The sequence below is a fragment of the Ranitomeya variabilis genome, chromosome 5, assembly GCF_051348905.1.
Source record: "Ranitomeya variabilis isolate aRanVar5 chromosome 5, aRanVar5.hap1, whole genome shotgun sequence".
NCBI classification, from domain to species: Eukaryota; Metazoa; Chordata; class Amphibia; order Anura; family Dendrobatidae; genus Ranitomeya; species Ranitomeya variabilis.
Genome location: NC_135236.1, coordinates 395,313,270 through 395,327,111, shown reverse-complemented (window position 1 = coordinate 395,327,111; position 13,842 = coordinate 395,313,270). Strand labels below are relative to the sequence as shown.

Sequence of the window (13,842 nt, the reverse complement as noted above, 5' to 3'; positions counted from 1 at the left end):
GTTTTGGGGGGAGCTGTTGATCATAGCACAAGAGATGAATAACATGAGCAGTAGGATTTACTGCTTTTACTAAACTTTATAAATATCAATAAATTATAAGGTTTTGATCTGCTCAATAATAACCAAAGAAAGTTAATATTAAATAATGTTGATGACAAAAGAATTAATTTCACTGTTCTGGTTTGGCCCCCCCAATACGGTCACGGGCTCTCATGTGGCTCTGGAAAACTAACTGCCCACCCTTGCTTTATACCATTGCTTTCAATATACTGTTTGGTACATGACACAACAGCTAAGGGAAAACACCCATCTTGACTATCCAAGGGGTTCCGGAGGTTAGATATGCTTTTATTAGGCCTTTGATAAGATGGGAAAATTTCTGCTCTTTGGTTACAGAGTACTGTACTTTCAGTTTGTTTCCAAAATAATAATAATCTTTATTTTTATATAGCGCTAACATATTCCGCAGCGCTTTACAGTTTTCCACACATTATCATCGCTGTCCCCGATGGGGCTCACAATCTACATTCCTATCAGTATGTCTTTGGAATGTGGGAGGAAACCGGAGAAAACCCACGCAAACACGGGGAGAACATACAAACTCCTTGTTGTCCTTGGTGGGATTTGAACCCAGGACTCCAGCGCTGCAAGGCTGCGATGCTAACCACTGAGCCACCGTGCTGCCCATAAGGTCAGTAAAGCGAGAAACACACAGCCGGTTCTCCAGGTCCACATTGAGAATCTGGCTGGGTACAGTTCTGCTCTACAAGAACCGTTAAGCATATCTCATAAAGGTTATGCAATTATCTCAACTGATATCCCTCATATGCGTGCATGATCAAAACGGTTGAGCATGAATGTGTTCTGAATGGCGAGAAGAAATGGTCTCTGCGGGGAGAGAAAAATGGAGTTTAAAGAAGCACTCCCATCAAGGTTTTTATCCTCTTAATATATTGCAGTTATCATATTATAAAGCACTGTGTACTTAATATTGCTAATTTTGCCTTTCTACCCACTAATACTTTTCTTTTCTCTGATCTATATAGAAACAGAAAGTTTCTTGTCCCTGCAGAAATCATTCCACTCCTCAACCTCCGACCCAGCTGCTCCACTCCTCCCCCCATGCCATTCGCTTTTGCATACAGGGAAAATTGACTTCCTGTTTCTACATAGAGTTATCTTCAGTCAAGTGACAAGGCTCGTTAAAGGGTCGACATCGACTGCTAGGATTGCTACTTCCAATAGGTGGCATGAGAGTTCTAGTCCTCATCCTTCCTGAAGAGACAATTTGCATATTTCCCAGAGGAGCATTGCGGCTTTAGGTCTCCTTATCTCAACATGCTTAACATGTCACTCTCCGCAAGGAGAAACGATACTTCCTGGATACATAGAGTTTAGAAGGATTCAGCTAGATTAATTAGCCGGTGGTATTATCCCAAAAATTTTTGCAACAACTCATATAGGATAAAAAATAACTTTTACTTCGTATTTTTTTTAAAAAAAGCCTAAAGCTCCCATTAAAAACAGAGTGCAAAATACAAACATACAAAATGGCTATGAAAAATAGCGCTGAAGATCCTACTCTGAAAACTATACCCAATACACAGATAGGATACAACCGCACAAAAAACCTTTGTGGTCACTAATATCTTATGGTATAGGCATTACACATCTCCCTATCAGAGCAAACACCTTAAACCAAGTGATCTCACTAAAAGGCTTTTTTTATCCCAATCTAGCAAATAGAAACCATGATAATCTATATATATTGCAGATTGGGAAACAACAATGGTTTCAGACTTGCCAGAGTTACATCCATGTATCAGTCTATCCCAGACTATTCCGTAACCTTACTAGGCCCACAAGAAACCATTAGTTGTGGCTGGTTTATATAGAAAAAAATAAGGAACAATCTCACCCGCATCAAGCCATTACTGTACTCTCTTATATTGGTGGCGGTGGATGTTCTCCCCTTTTTTTTGTGTATCCCGACGCGTTTCGTTTATAACTCTTCAGGGGATGCCAACAGGGTTATTCTCATGTGTCCGTCCAGCCGACGCTGCCAGTCCATGCGCGTATTAGATATATGCATGCTCGCTTTTTTTATATTGCATCTCACATACCGGCATCCGGTCCGTGTCCCGCCCGAAGCTGAAACATCCGGCCGGATGTGAGATCATCTGACCGCATCAGCTGACCAAGAGGTGTGTCAGCTGTATACTACGTTTACCTCTGGAACGCAAGCCTTTTCATGCGCCTGCGCTCTCATTCGTAGTATCCTATGGAACGCAAACACTCTCAAGGTGCCTGCGCTACCATTACGCGATCATCTATTTACTTTGCCTGGTAACTGTATCCAATCCCAACTTTCCAGTTAACCTGCATAAAGCACCAGATGGATGCCATTACCAAATATTATTTCTCCTGCATCCCCAGTGCACCACCATATTATGTGCATGTTATTTCTCTTGTCGGTAAGACATCCTTTCTGATATCATCAGCAATATTCCACACAGATCAAACCTGTATAGATCGAGTACACTAGCCATATCAGAGTAAAAGTAATCACTCATGGCTCAGTACGCAGCCGGCTGGCTGCTACAAATGTGGCAGGTGTAAAGCCTGTACTTCGGTACAGACAAGTAAGACATTTATGGGAAATAATACAGGAAGGACCTACCAGATTAGGCAATTTATCAACTGCCAGACAAAGGGAGTGGTGTATAAAGCTACATGCGAATGTGGACTCGAATACGTAGGAAAAACTAAGAGGGAGTTCTGCAGAAGGATAAGAGAACATATACGTGATATTGTAAATAAGAAAGATACCTCTATAGCGAATCATGTAAATAGACATCACCAAGGTAACAGCAAGAAGATAACCTTTGTAGGAATTGATAGAATTAAACCACCAGTTAGAGGGGGGAATTGGGATCAAATGATTCTCCAAAAGGAGTGTAAGTGGATTTTTTGGTTGGGTACAGTCCATCCAAATGGTCTGAATGACCAGCTCTCGTTTGCTTCCTTCCTCTAATTTAGGGAATGGTAGGGCCAATAGAGAGGGTGAGTCGACGTTGAGTGGGGGCGCCACTGCGTAGGTCCTAGGGTGCCAACCTCCGCGTTAGGTAGGGGAAGGAGAACAGGGCCCCTAGTGGCTTACTAGGCTTGCTCTCTATTGAATCTTTTTCCATCTTATACTATTATTGCACATAGAATCCCCTTAAAACTTAGCTTTTAATAATATCAGAATAAAACCCTGACCCAAAAACGAACCTTGGTTAAATAACCAACAATAAAATACCACCAATAGGTAACCTGTTGAGGTGCTACAATACAACCTACTGCTCACCACTGCCTAGCTGTGGAGGTTGGCACCCTAAGAATCGATTGTTTGGCGCCCCCACTCAACGTAGGCTGTCCCTTACTTCCCTAAAGAATCCCTAGCAATATAGGTGGGAAAACAAAATAGTGGAGAGCAGTGGTGAAAAAAAGTGGAACAAAAAAACCTCCAACATATATTAGCAAACACCCCCACTAAGGATATTGATAATAGTAATAATGCAGCACATCGCTCAATAGCGACCCATGTCACAGCAAACAATTAGGTCCAACAATAACCATCTCAGTCCTCTGTCTGTCCAAGATAAACATTGATAGCGTATACAGACACAATAGGGACCGGAATAGCAGACAAAATATGATGCTAATGAATGACAGGAGATAACTTAGCGTGTGCTGACGTCAATATCCTTAGTGGGGGTGTTTGCTAATATATGTTGGGGGTTTTTTTGTTCCACTTTTTTTCACCACTGCTCTCCACTATTTTGTTTTCCCACCTATATTGCTAGGGATTCTTTAGGGAAGTAAGGGACAGCCTACGTTGAGTGGGGGCGCAAAAAAAAAATCGATTCTTAGGGTGCCAACCTCCACAGCTAGGCAGTGGTGAGCAGTAGGTTGTATTGTAGCACCTCAACAGGTTACCTATTGGTGGTATTTTATTGTTGGTTATTTAACCAAGGTTCGTTTTTGGGTCAGGGTTTTATTCTGATATTATTAAAAGCTAAGTTTTAAGGGGATTCTATGTGCAATACTGGTCTTCAATAATCCCCGTTATAATTGTTATAGATTTTTTTCCATCTTATACTATCCCTTCCATGCCTCCGGTCTCCTGAGAATAGTCGGTCGTTAGGTAGTTAAAATATTTAAAATATTTAAATTTAATGGATTTCCCCTATAATCTATAATGCTTTTGGTAAAGGAAAATTTTTTTACCCCATGGGGATAGTGTACTCGATCTATACAGGTTTGATCTGTGTGGAATATTGCTGATGATATCAGAAAGGATGTCTTACCGACAAGAGAAATAACATGCACATAATATGGTGGTGCACTGGGGATGCAGGAGAAATAATATTTGGTAATGGCATCCATCTGGTGCTTTATGCAGGTTAACTGGAAAGTTGGGATTGGATACAGTTACCAGGCAAAGTAAATAGATGATCGCGTAATGGTAGCGCAGGCACCTTGAGAGTGTTTGCGTTCCATAGGATACTACGAATGAGAGCGCAGGCGCATGAAAAGGCTTGCGTTCCAGAGGTAAACGTAGTATACAGCTGACACACCTCTTGGTCAGCTGATGCGGTCAGATGATCTCACATCCGGCCGGATGTTTCAGCTTCGGGCGGGACACGGACCGGATGCCGGTATGTGAGATGCAATATAAAAAAAGCGAGCATGCATATATCTAATACGCGCATGGACTGGCAGCGTCGGCTGGACGGACACATGAGAATAACCCCGTTGGCATCCCCTGAAGAGTTATAAACGAAACGCGTCGGGATACACAAAAAAAAGGGGAGAACATCCACCGCCACCAATATAAGAGAGTACAGTAATGGCTTGATGCGGGTGAGATTGTTCCTTATTTTTTTCTATATAAACCAGCCACAACTAATGGTTTCTTGTGGGCCTAGTAAGGTTACGGAATAGTCTGGGATAGACTGATACATGGATGTAACTCTGGCAAGTCTGAAACCATTGTTGTTTCCCAATCTGCAATATATATAGATTATCATGGTTTCTATTTGCTAGATTGGGATAAAAAAAGCCTTTTAGTGAGATCACTTGGTTTAAAGGTACCTTCACACGAAACGACTTTGTAACGATATCGCTAGCGATCCGTGACGTTGCAGCGTCCTCGCTAGCGATATCGTTTAGTTTGACACGCAGCAGCGATCAGGATCCTGCTGTGATGTCGCTGGTCGCTGAATAAAGTCCAGAACTTTATTTGGTCGTCCGATCGCCGTGTATCGTTGTGTTTGAAAGCAAAAGCAACGATACCAGCGATGTTTTACACTGGTAACCAGGGTAAACATCGGGTTACCAAGCGCAGGGCCGCGCTTAGTAACCCGATGTTTACCCTGGTTACCAGCGTAAAAGTAAAAAAAACAAACAGTACATACTCACCTGCGCGTCCCCCAGCGTCTGCTTCCTGACACTTACTGAGTGCCGGCCCTAAAGTGAAAGTGAAAGCACAGCGGTGACGTCACCGCTGTGCTGTTAGGGCCGGAGCTCAGTCAGTGTCAGGAAGCAGACGCTGGGGGACGCGCAGGTGAGTATGTACTGTTTGTTTTTTTTACTTTTACGCTGGTAACCAGGGTAAACATCGGGTTACTAAGCGCGGCCCTGCGCTTAGCAACCCGATGTTTACCCTGGTTACCCGGGGACCTCGGCATCGTTGGTCGCTGGAGAGCGGTCTGTGTGACAGCTCCCCAGCGATCAAACAGCGACGCTGCAGCGATCGGCATCGTTGTCGCTATCGCTGCAGCGTCGCTTCGTGTGAAGGTACCTTTAGGTGTTTACTCTGATAGGGAGATGTGTAATGCCTATACCATAAGATATTAGTGACCACAAAGGTTTTTTGTGCGGTTGTATCCTATCTGTGTATTGGGTATAGTTTTCAGAGTAGGATCTTCAGCGCTATTTTTCATAGCTATTTTGTATGTTTGTATTTTGCACTCTGTTTTTAATGGGAGCTTTAGGCTTTTTTTAAAAAAATACGAAGTAAAAGTTATTTTTTATCCTATATGAGTTGTTGCAAAGGATTCAGCTAGTCAGTTTTTAATCACGTGATGTCATAGACCTAATAGAAACCAGAAGAAATAGTGGGTAGAAAGGCAAAATAAGCAATTGTAAGTACACAGTGCCATATAATATGATGACTGCAGTGGGGTACCACAGGGGTCAGTATTGGGCCCTCTTCTTTTTAACATATTTATTAATGACCTTGTAGGGGGCATTCAGAGTAGAATTTCAATATTTGCAGATGACACTAAACTCTGCAGGGTAATCAATACAAGGGAGGACAATTTTATATTACAGGAAGATTTATGTAAATTAGAAGCTTGGGCTGATAAATGGCAAATGAGCTTTAATGCGGATAACTGTAAGGTCATGCACTTGGGTAGAAGTAACAAGATGTATAACTATGTGCTTAATTCTAAAACTCTGGGCAAAACCATCAATGAAAAAGACCTGGGTGTATGGGTGGATGACAAACTCATATTTAGTGGCCAGTGTCAGGCAGCTGCTACAAAGGCAAATAAAATAATGGGATGCATTAAAAGAGGCATAGATACTCATGAGGAGAACATCATTTTACCTCTATACAAGTGACTAGTTCGACCACACTTAGAATACTGTGCACAGTTCTGGTCTCCGGTGTATAAGAAAGACATGGCTGAACTAGAGCGGGTGCAGAGAAGAGCGGCCAAGGCTATTAGAGGACTGGGGGCTCTGCAATACCAAGATAGGTTATTACACTTGGGGCTATTTAGTTTGGAAAAACAAAGACTAAGGGGTGATCTTATTTTAATGTATAAATATATGAGGGGACAGTACAAAGACCTTTCTGATGATCTTTTTAATCATAGACCTGAGACAGGGACAAGGGGGCATCCTCTACGTCTGGAGGAAAGAAGGTTTAAGCATAATCACAGACGCGGATTCTTTACTGTAAGAGCAGTGAGACTATGGAACCCTCTGCCGTATGATGTTGTAATGAGTGATTGATTACTTAAATTTAAGAGGGGACTGGATACCTTTCTTGAAAAGTATAATGTTACAGGGTATATATACTAGATTCCTTGATAGGGCGTTGATCCAGGGAACTAGTCTGATTGCCGTATGTGGAGTCGGGAAGGAATTTTTTTCCCCAATGTCGAGCTTACTCTTTGCCACATGGGTTTTTTTTGCCTTCCTCTGGATCAACATGTTAGGTTAGGCTATGGGTTGAACTAGATGGACTTAAAGTCTTCCTTCAACCTTAATAACTATGTAACTATATTGAGAGGATAACATTTAGAAAGGAGTGCTTTTTTTAAAGCTAAAATGATTAGATTTTAGGATCCTGGTCCAGCTGCACCATAGGTCGTATGTGGTCACTGGCCCAGAGCCATGTTAACCTCCTCCAGCCTGCCGGCATCCATGGCGCTCCTTACAATTAACAAGCACAGCACAATGTCGTGCGAGTGTTACGTCACAATGATAACATTGTGCCAGGCAAACTAATCAGAAGAGGCACCAGGAATGACAGCAAGTATGAAGATGTTTGCAGAGATGTGGCCTAGTGGTCTCTGACTACTGACATAGAAGCTGGACTAGGGTCCAAGGAATATTTTACTTATATCTAGCAGAGAGCTGGGGCCTCTATTCAAATGAGCTCATCTGTGGCTTTGGCTAATAATCTAATTTCCATAACACACATAACCTGTTAGTATATTAATTGAGTGCGAGAGAAAACCTAAGTACCCAGAGAAGAAAAACACATAAACCTCAGAACATAAAACCTTCATGTAGATGCGGCCCAGTTCTAAACATAGGACCCCAATTATGCAAGGCAACATTTGTTCACCAATGAGCCACCATGGTCTTTAAACTATATTGAAGGTGTTATCTTAGACTTTGGTTATTTTTTCCTATTTTTCAATGGGGCTAAAAAGGTACAGGCAGGTAGTTGCCTGTTGTATCCGGCAAAGATTTCGGTTGGCTAAAAGTTTCCACAGACTGTTCCTTCCAATGATTCTTATGTTTCCGGTAACCTCACGTCGACAGAGTAGCTTCTTCTCTTGCGTTCTGTCGAATGAGTGTCGCTGTATGTGTCTTGCTGATTAACAGCTAGCTCCCGTTGAGGAGCCAGCTGTCAATTAGCATGAAGTTGGCAGCCATGCCCTGTCAAAAAAGTGGACTGGAAGAGAAGGTGTTGCTCTGTTGACGTGAAGTGAAATGAAGCAGGAGACTCACTGCTGAGCCAGCAAATATCATGGCTCGTAGTTGACAATACCTGCCTGTCAGTTCCAAGTCCCATAGGAAAAAATAGCCAAAGTCCAGAATAACCCTTCAACAATTAACATTAGTTGGCATTGTGGATTAATAATTGGTCTAATGCAGTTTTTGAAAAAGCAAAATGACAAACCAAAAAACATCACAATCTTACAGCCTCAATGTCTGGACGTCCATCTTACCTTGTAATCAAAACCCTCATTTAAAAAGTTCTTACGAAGAGCATCCGAAAGATACAGTACAGTTGTAATAATGACACTAGAAATAAAAGGACAAATTTAAAATTAAAATATTACATGTAAACTTTGAGATGGAAAGTGATTAAACATGTCATTAATATCTTTTAATACGGCTTTTATATACGGCATAACATCAACAAATGTCTGTGTTTTCAGGAGCCATTTATACTTACCATCGATACTGACACAAAGGCAAAGAGAAAACTTATTAAATTACCGTACATTCACTTACTTTAAAAATGAAGCTACTAATCGAATTTTCCAAAAATGGGGAGGTCTCAAGCACATGGGCAATCACTGATGAGGACTTCTGACATGTCCCCATTTATCTTAAATGGAAACTGTACTTTCAACAAACTATGCACAAACTAATAATAAAGGCCATTATACGAAACTTTATGATATATCTCAAGAGAATTCTGCGCCTTTCTCCCTTAATGAGCCATTTACTTCCCTACTCCCCTTCCCCATCTTCTGACTTCCACGATGAGCAAAAAATGTACAACTCCAAGTTGCTGAAGACAAGATAAGTTGCCAAAGCAGTGAGTTATCAGGTTACACCTCATACTATAGTCTATGGAGAGGAAAGGCAGAGGAAGGGTGAGGAGGAGACTGAAGAAACAGGCAGAGGAAGACATACAAAGAGGGTGTTGGATCTACATCTACACAGCTCAGTACTGCTGTATAATTTCCTCCCTGTGGAAGCTGTTTCTTTCTATGTGCTAAGGAGTGAAAAGCAGGAATATTTCTTGGTGTTCTATGAATGGAAGTCTTCATACAAGCTAGTGTTCTCCCAGCACCTCAGAGTCGAGTACAAATTAGAGCCAGAACCTGCAGAGGGGAAAACCGCTGAAAGTGCAGGATTCAAGTCATATAAGGGACATAAATGGTGTTATTCCTCATGTACACACAGGGTAGCTTAATCTGGAAAGTTGCTTGAAAGTGCAGCTAACACCACTTTTGTTTTTTAGTTCAGAGGCAATAGAAGCTCAAATCAAACAGTTTAGTTGTTTATTGAACTGTGGGCAATCACCGTTCTTCTGATGCTTAGCACTGCCTGTTTTCTTGAATTTCTCTACTTTAAAGAGTACATCAGCAAATTTGTGTCTGCTACAAAGTGATAGTTTTCTAAGAATCTTGACAATATAATAGTCTTGTAAAGTGTAGTTAAGTTTTTATAAATAATACAATTTAATGGGCACCGAAAACATAACTAACAGTTCTTTTGAAAATCAGCTTTGTAAATGAAAACATTTCTCCTTGGAAAGGTATTAGAAATAATTGTGTTTTTATTTTGTATTTTTTGTCATTCCAGTCAATGTCCTAGACAGTACACAATCCCAAAAAAATAAAAATCTAATTTAAACTAGGTAAGTTGCGAGTTGGCAGAATATTTTTTTTTCTATTTCTACCTTAAAAAGCTACAAATAATATACATAAATTAAGTTTGATTATGTTCAGGTGTCACCTCTAGAAGAAAGGGATGCAATCTGTATGCAGCTGTATCTGAAGTGCCGCATAATACACAGAAGGAAAAAAAAAACAGCTGTGTCAGCTGAATATTTACAGTATCAATAAAAACCTGTGTGATTGCATGTTTGGAGATTTACTGAACCCTAATGAGCTCTCAACTACCACAATGTGCTATTTATGTTTTCCTTAGTCTTTAATCAAATGAAGCATGTCCCCTGGGCCTCTCCTGCTTGCTCTATGCAGTGAGAGTGCTATAGCTGGCACACAGCGATTAGGAGCAGCTGCAGGAACTGGAAGTGATCTAGAGTGCTACAGTATGTGGCTGAATAGCTAAGACATTAGCCTTTTAATTGGTTTCATGACTGGCAACGCTAATTAATTGTTTCATTCAATTAGAAGGACCCATTTCCTCCTCAGGGGCATGGCTTGTGCGCAAAGCATCATCCTTGTGTCAAGTGGTCAAATTACCGACCCCATGTGCTTATCTTCTTAGTGACTATGGATAGAAACCAGTAATGGAGTATGGTCCCAGCAATACCACAACCCAGAACAAGCTCTCTCTCTAATCCCTGCAGTTTGCACGCGTCCTGCTAGATCTCTTGCAACTTTGCCAGCTAATGCTATTCTGCATTTGTGCACATTATATATAACGCATTGCTCAACACTGCACGGGATCACCATATACCTAATACAAATAATGATATGATCAATATTATGACGGACTCATTACTCGTCACTAAGGCTAGTTTCACATTTGCGTTTAAAAACGCAGCGTCTTTAACGCAAACACATGTGGTGAAAAAACGCATGTAAACGCGTGCAAACGCTGCGTTTTTTAGACGCATGCGTTTTTGCATGCAGAAAAAAAGCGGCGTTTTGCCGCATTTACATGCGTTTTTTCCTGCGTTTGCGTTTTTGAAACGCATGCTGAGAAGTGTGTGACAGCTGCCAATCATCAAAATCATCTAGAAAACTCAATATAAATAGAAAAAGCTATATTTACTTCAGCGCGATATATGTGAAAAGCCGGTAATTCAATTGCCAGCTTTTCATTTCTCCTGCCTAAAAACCCGACATGATATGAGACATGGTTTACATACTCATGAACTGGAGCCTGGGAACTTTTTCCCACGCTCGACGTCATATGAGGACATCCAGCAGAGGGCGCATCACTGCGACTGAAGGTAACTATAGGTCATTAACCTACATTACCTTCATTCCCCGGGGTTTACAGGCACGAGCACAGCTGCATTATAGCAGAGCTCCTGCCTGTAAAATATTTTAACCCCTTCAGATGGATTTACATCGTGGGACGTCACAGATCTACGGAAGGTATGTATATTGTTGGTTTATTATTTTTAATTTGTTACAAAACGATGGTCTTCAGGTGGATTGAGAGAGCAATAAAATATTACAACAACCTGTGTGTTTATTTCATTAAAATACTTTGCAATATTGTGTGTTTTTTTTAACCATTTCATACAATTGGATTAATAATGGATAGGTGTCATAATTGACGCCTCTCCATTATTAATCTGGCTTAATGTCACCTTACAATAGCAAGGTGACATTAACCCTTCATTACCCCATATCCCACCGCTACACGGGAGTGGGAAGAGAGTGGCCAAGTGCCAGAATAGGCGCATCTTCCAGATGTGCCTCTTCTGGGGTGGCTGGGGGCAGATGTTTGTAGCCAGGGGGGGCCAATAACCATGGACCCTCTCTAGGCTATTAATATCTGCCCTCAGTTACTGGCTTTACCACTCTGGCGGAGAAAATTGCGCGGGAGCCCACGCCAATTTTTTCCGCGATTTAACCCTTAAAATTAATAGCTACAGCGCCAAAATTTTGCACATACACACTACTAACATTAGTAGTGTGGAATATGCAAAAAAAAGGTGGATATGACATGGTTTACTGTATGTAAACCATGTCTCATATCATGCCGGGTTTAGGCAGGAGAAATGAAAAGCCGGCAATTGAATTACCGGCTTTAGGGTTAGAGGTAGGGTTAGGCCGGGGTCACACTAGACCGTAATACGGACGAGTGCTATGCGATAAAAAAATCGCATAGCACTCGGCCCAATGTTAATCTATGGTGCAGCTCCCATCATCCGATATTTTCTCCACCGTATTCAGGATCTGAGTGAAATCGCAGCATGCTGCGATTGTCAGCGTATCTTGGCCGAGACTCGCCAATGCAAGTCTATGGGTGCGAGAAAAAATCGGATTACACACGGACCATGCGAGAAATACGCACCGGTGTTAGAGAAAAGCCGGCAATTCAATTGCCGGCTTCTCATTTCTCCTTCACAAACCCGACAGGATATGAGACATGGTTTACATACAGTAAACCATCTCATATCCCTTTTGTTTTTGCATATTCAACACTACTAATGTTAGTAGTGTGTATGTGCAAAATTTGGGAGCTGTAGCTGCTAAAATAAAGGGTTAAATGGCGGAAAAAATTGGCGTGGGCTCCCGCGCAATTTTCTCCACCAGAGTGGTAAAGCCAGTGACTGAGGGCAGATATTAATAGCCTAGAGAGGGCCCATGGTTATTGGCCCCCCCTGGCTACAAACATCTGCCCCCAGCCACCCCAGAAAAGGCACATCTGGAAGATGCGCCTATTCTGGCACTTGGCCACTCTCTTCCCACTCCCGTGTAGCGGTGGGATATGGGGTAATGAAGGGTGAATGTCACCTTGCTATTGTAAGGTGACATTAAGCCAGATTAATAATGGAGAGGCATCAATTATGACACCTATCCATTATTAATCCAATTGTCTGAAAGGGTTAGTAAAACACACACACATTATTAAAAATTATTTTAATGAAATAAACACACAGGTTGTTTTAATATTTTATTGCTCTCTCAATCCACCAGAAGACCCTTGCTTGGCAAAATAATAAACCCACAATATACATACCCTGTGATGAACTGTCAGATCCCATGAAGTAAATCCATCTGAAGGGGTTAAATCAATTTACAGGCAGGAGCTGCGCTAAAGCACTCGCTCGTGCCTGTAATCCCCGGGTGCTGAAAGGAAAGCTGGGCGATCTGTACTTGCATTGAGTCGCGGAATATGCAAAAAAAAAGGGGATATGAGATGGTTTACTGTATGTAAACCATGTCTCATATCCTGTCGGGTTTGGGAAGGAGAAATGAAAAGCCGGCAATTGAATTACCGGCTTTTCACATATATCGCGCTGAATTAAATATACAGTAAATACAGAATATATATATATGTGTCTCAATTATATATATATATATATATATATATATATATATATATATACTGTATATATGTTTTAACGAACATTTGAGCACATAAATCCATTCGATGTCGGTTTTGCAAGCCTCGCACTGCACACGGATCACTCTTTTGGAAACATTTGTGCGATTCTCGTCCGTGAAAAACGGACCGTTTTTTTAAACGTTGTGTGTGTCCCCGGCCTTAGGGGTAGGGTTAGGGTTTGGATCCCTTTATCACCTTGATGGTGGGGGGTGGCTTATCAGTGTGTAGTCTTGTTTTTTTCTATAAAAACGCATGCGTTTTTAACGCAAACAAATGCATGTGCTTAAAAACGCATGCGTTTACATAGACAGCAATACGTTTTTTTGCAGCAAAAAAACTCATCTAGAAATTACTACATGTTGCATTTCTGCAACCAAACGCAAGCATGGAAAAAACGCATGCGTTGTCAAACGCAGCAAAACGCATGCAAAAAGATGCATGCGTTTTTAATGTTAAACATAGGAAAAAAAACGCATGCGTTTTTTTGCGGAA

General features: G+C 41.4%; 1 protein-coding gene across 5 annotated transcripts in view; it reads right to left on the bottom strand.

Moving 5' to 3' along the window:
* DOCK4 (dedicator of cytokinesis 4) overlaps nucleotides 1–13,842 on the bottom strand; it is a 517,521-nt gene that overhangs the window by 191,158 nt on the left and 312,521 nt on the right. For all 5 annotated transcript variants that reach the window (XM_077265059.1, XM_077265063.1, XM_077265060.1 and 2 more), the window contains one exon: nucleotides 8,523–8,598. In XM_077265059.1, the coding sequence (XP_077121174.1) occupies nucleotides 8,523–8,598 (76 nt within the window). The remainder of the gene's footprint in view (nucleotides 1–8,522; nucleotides 8,599–13,842) is intronic.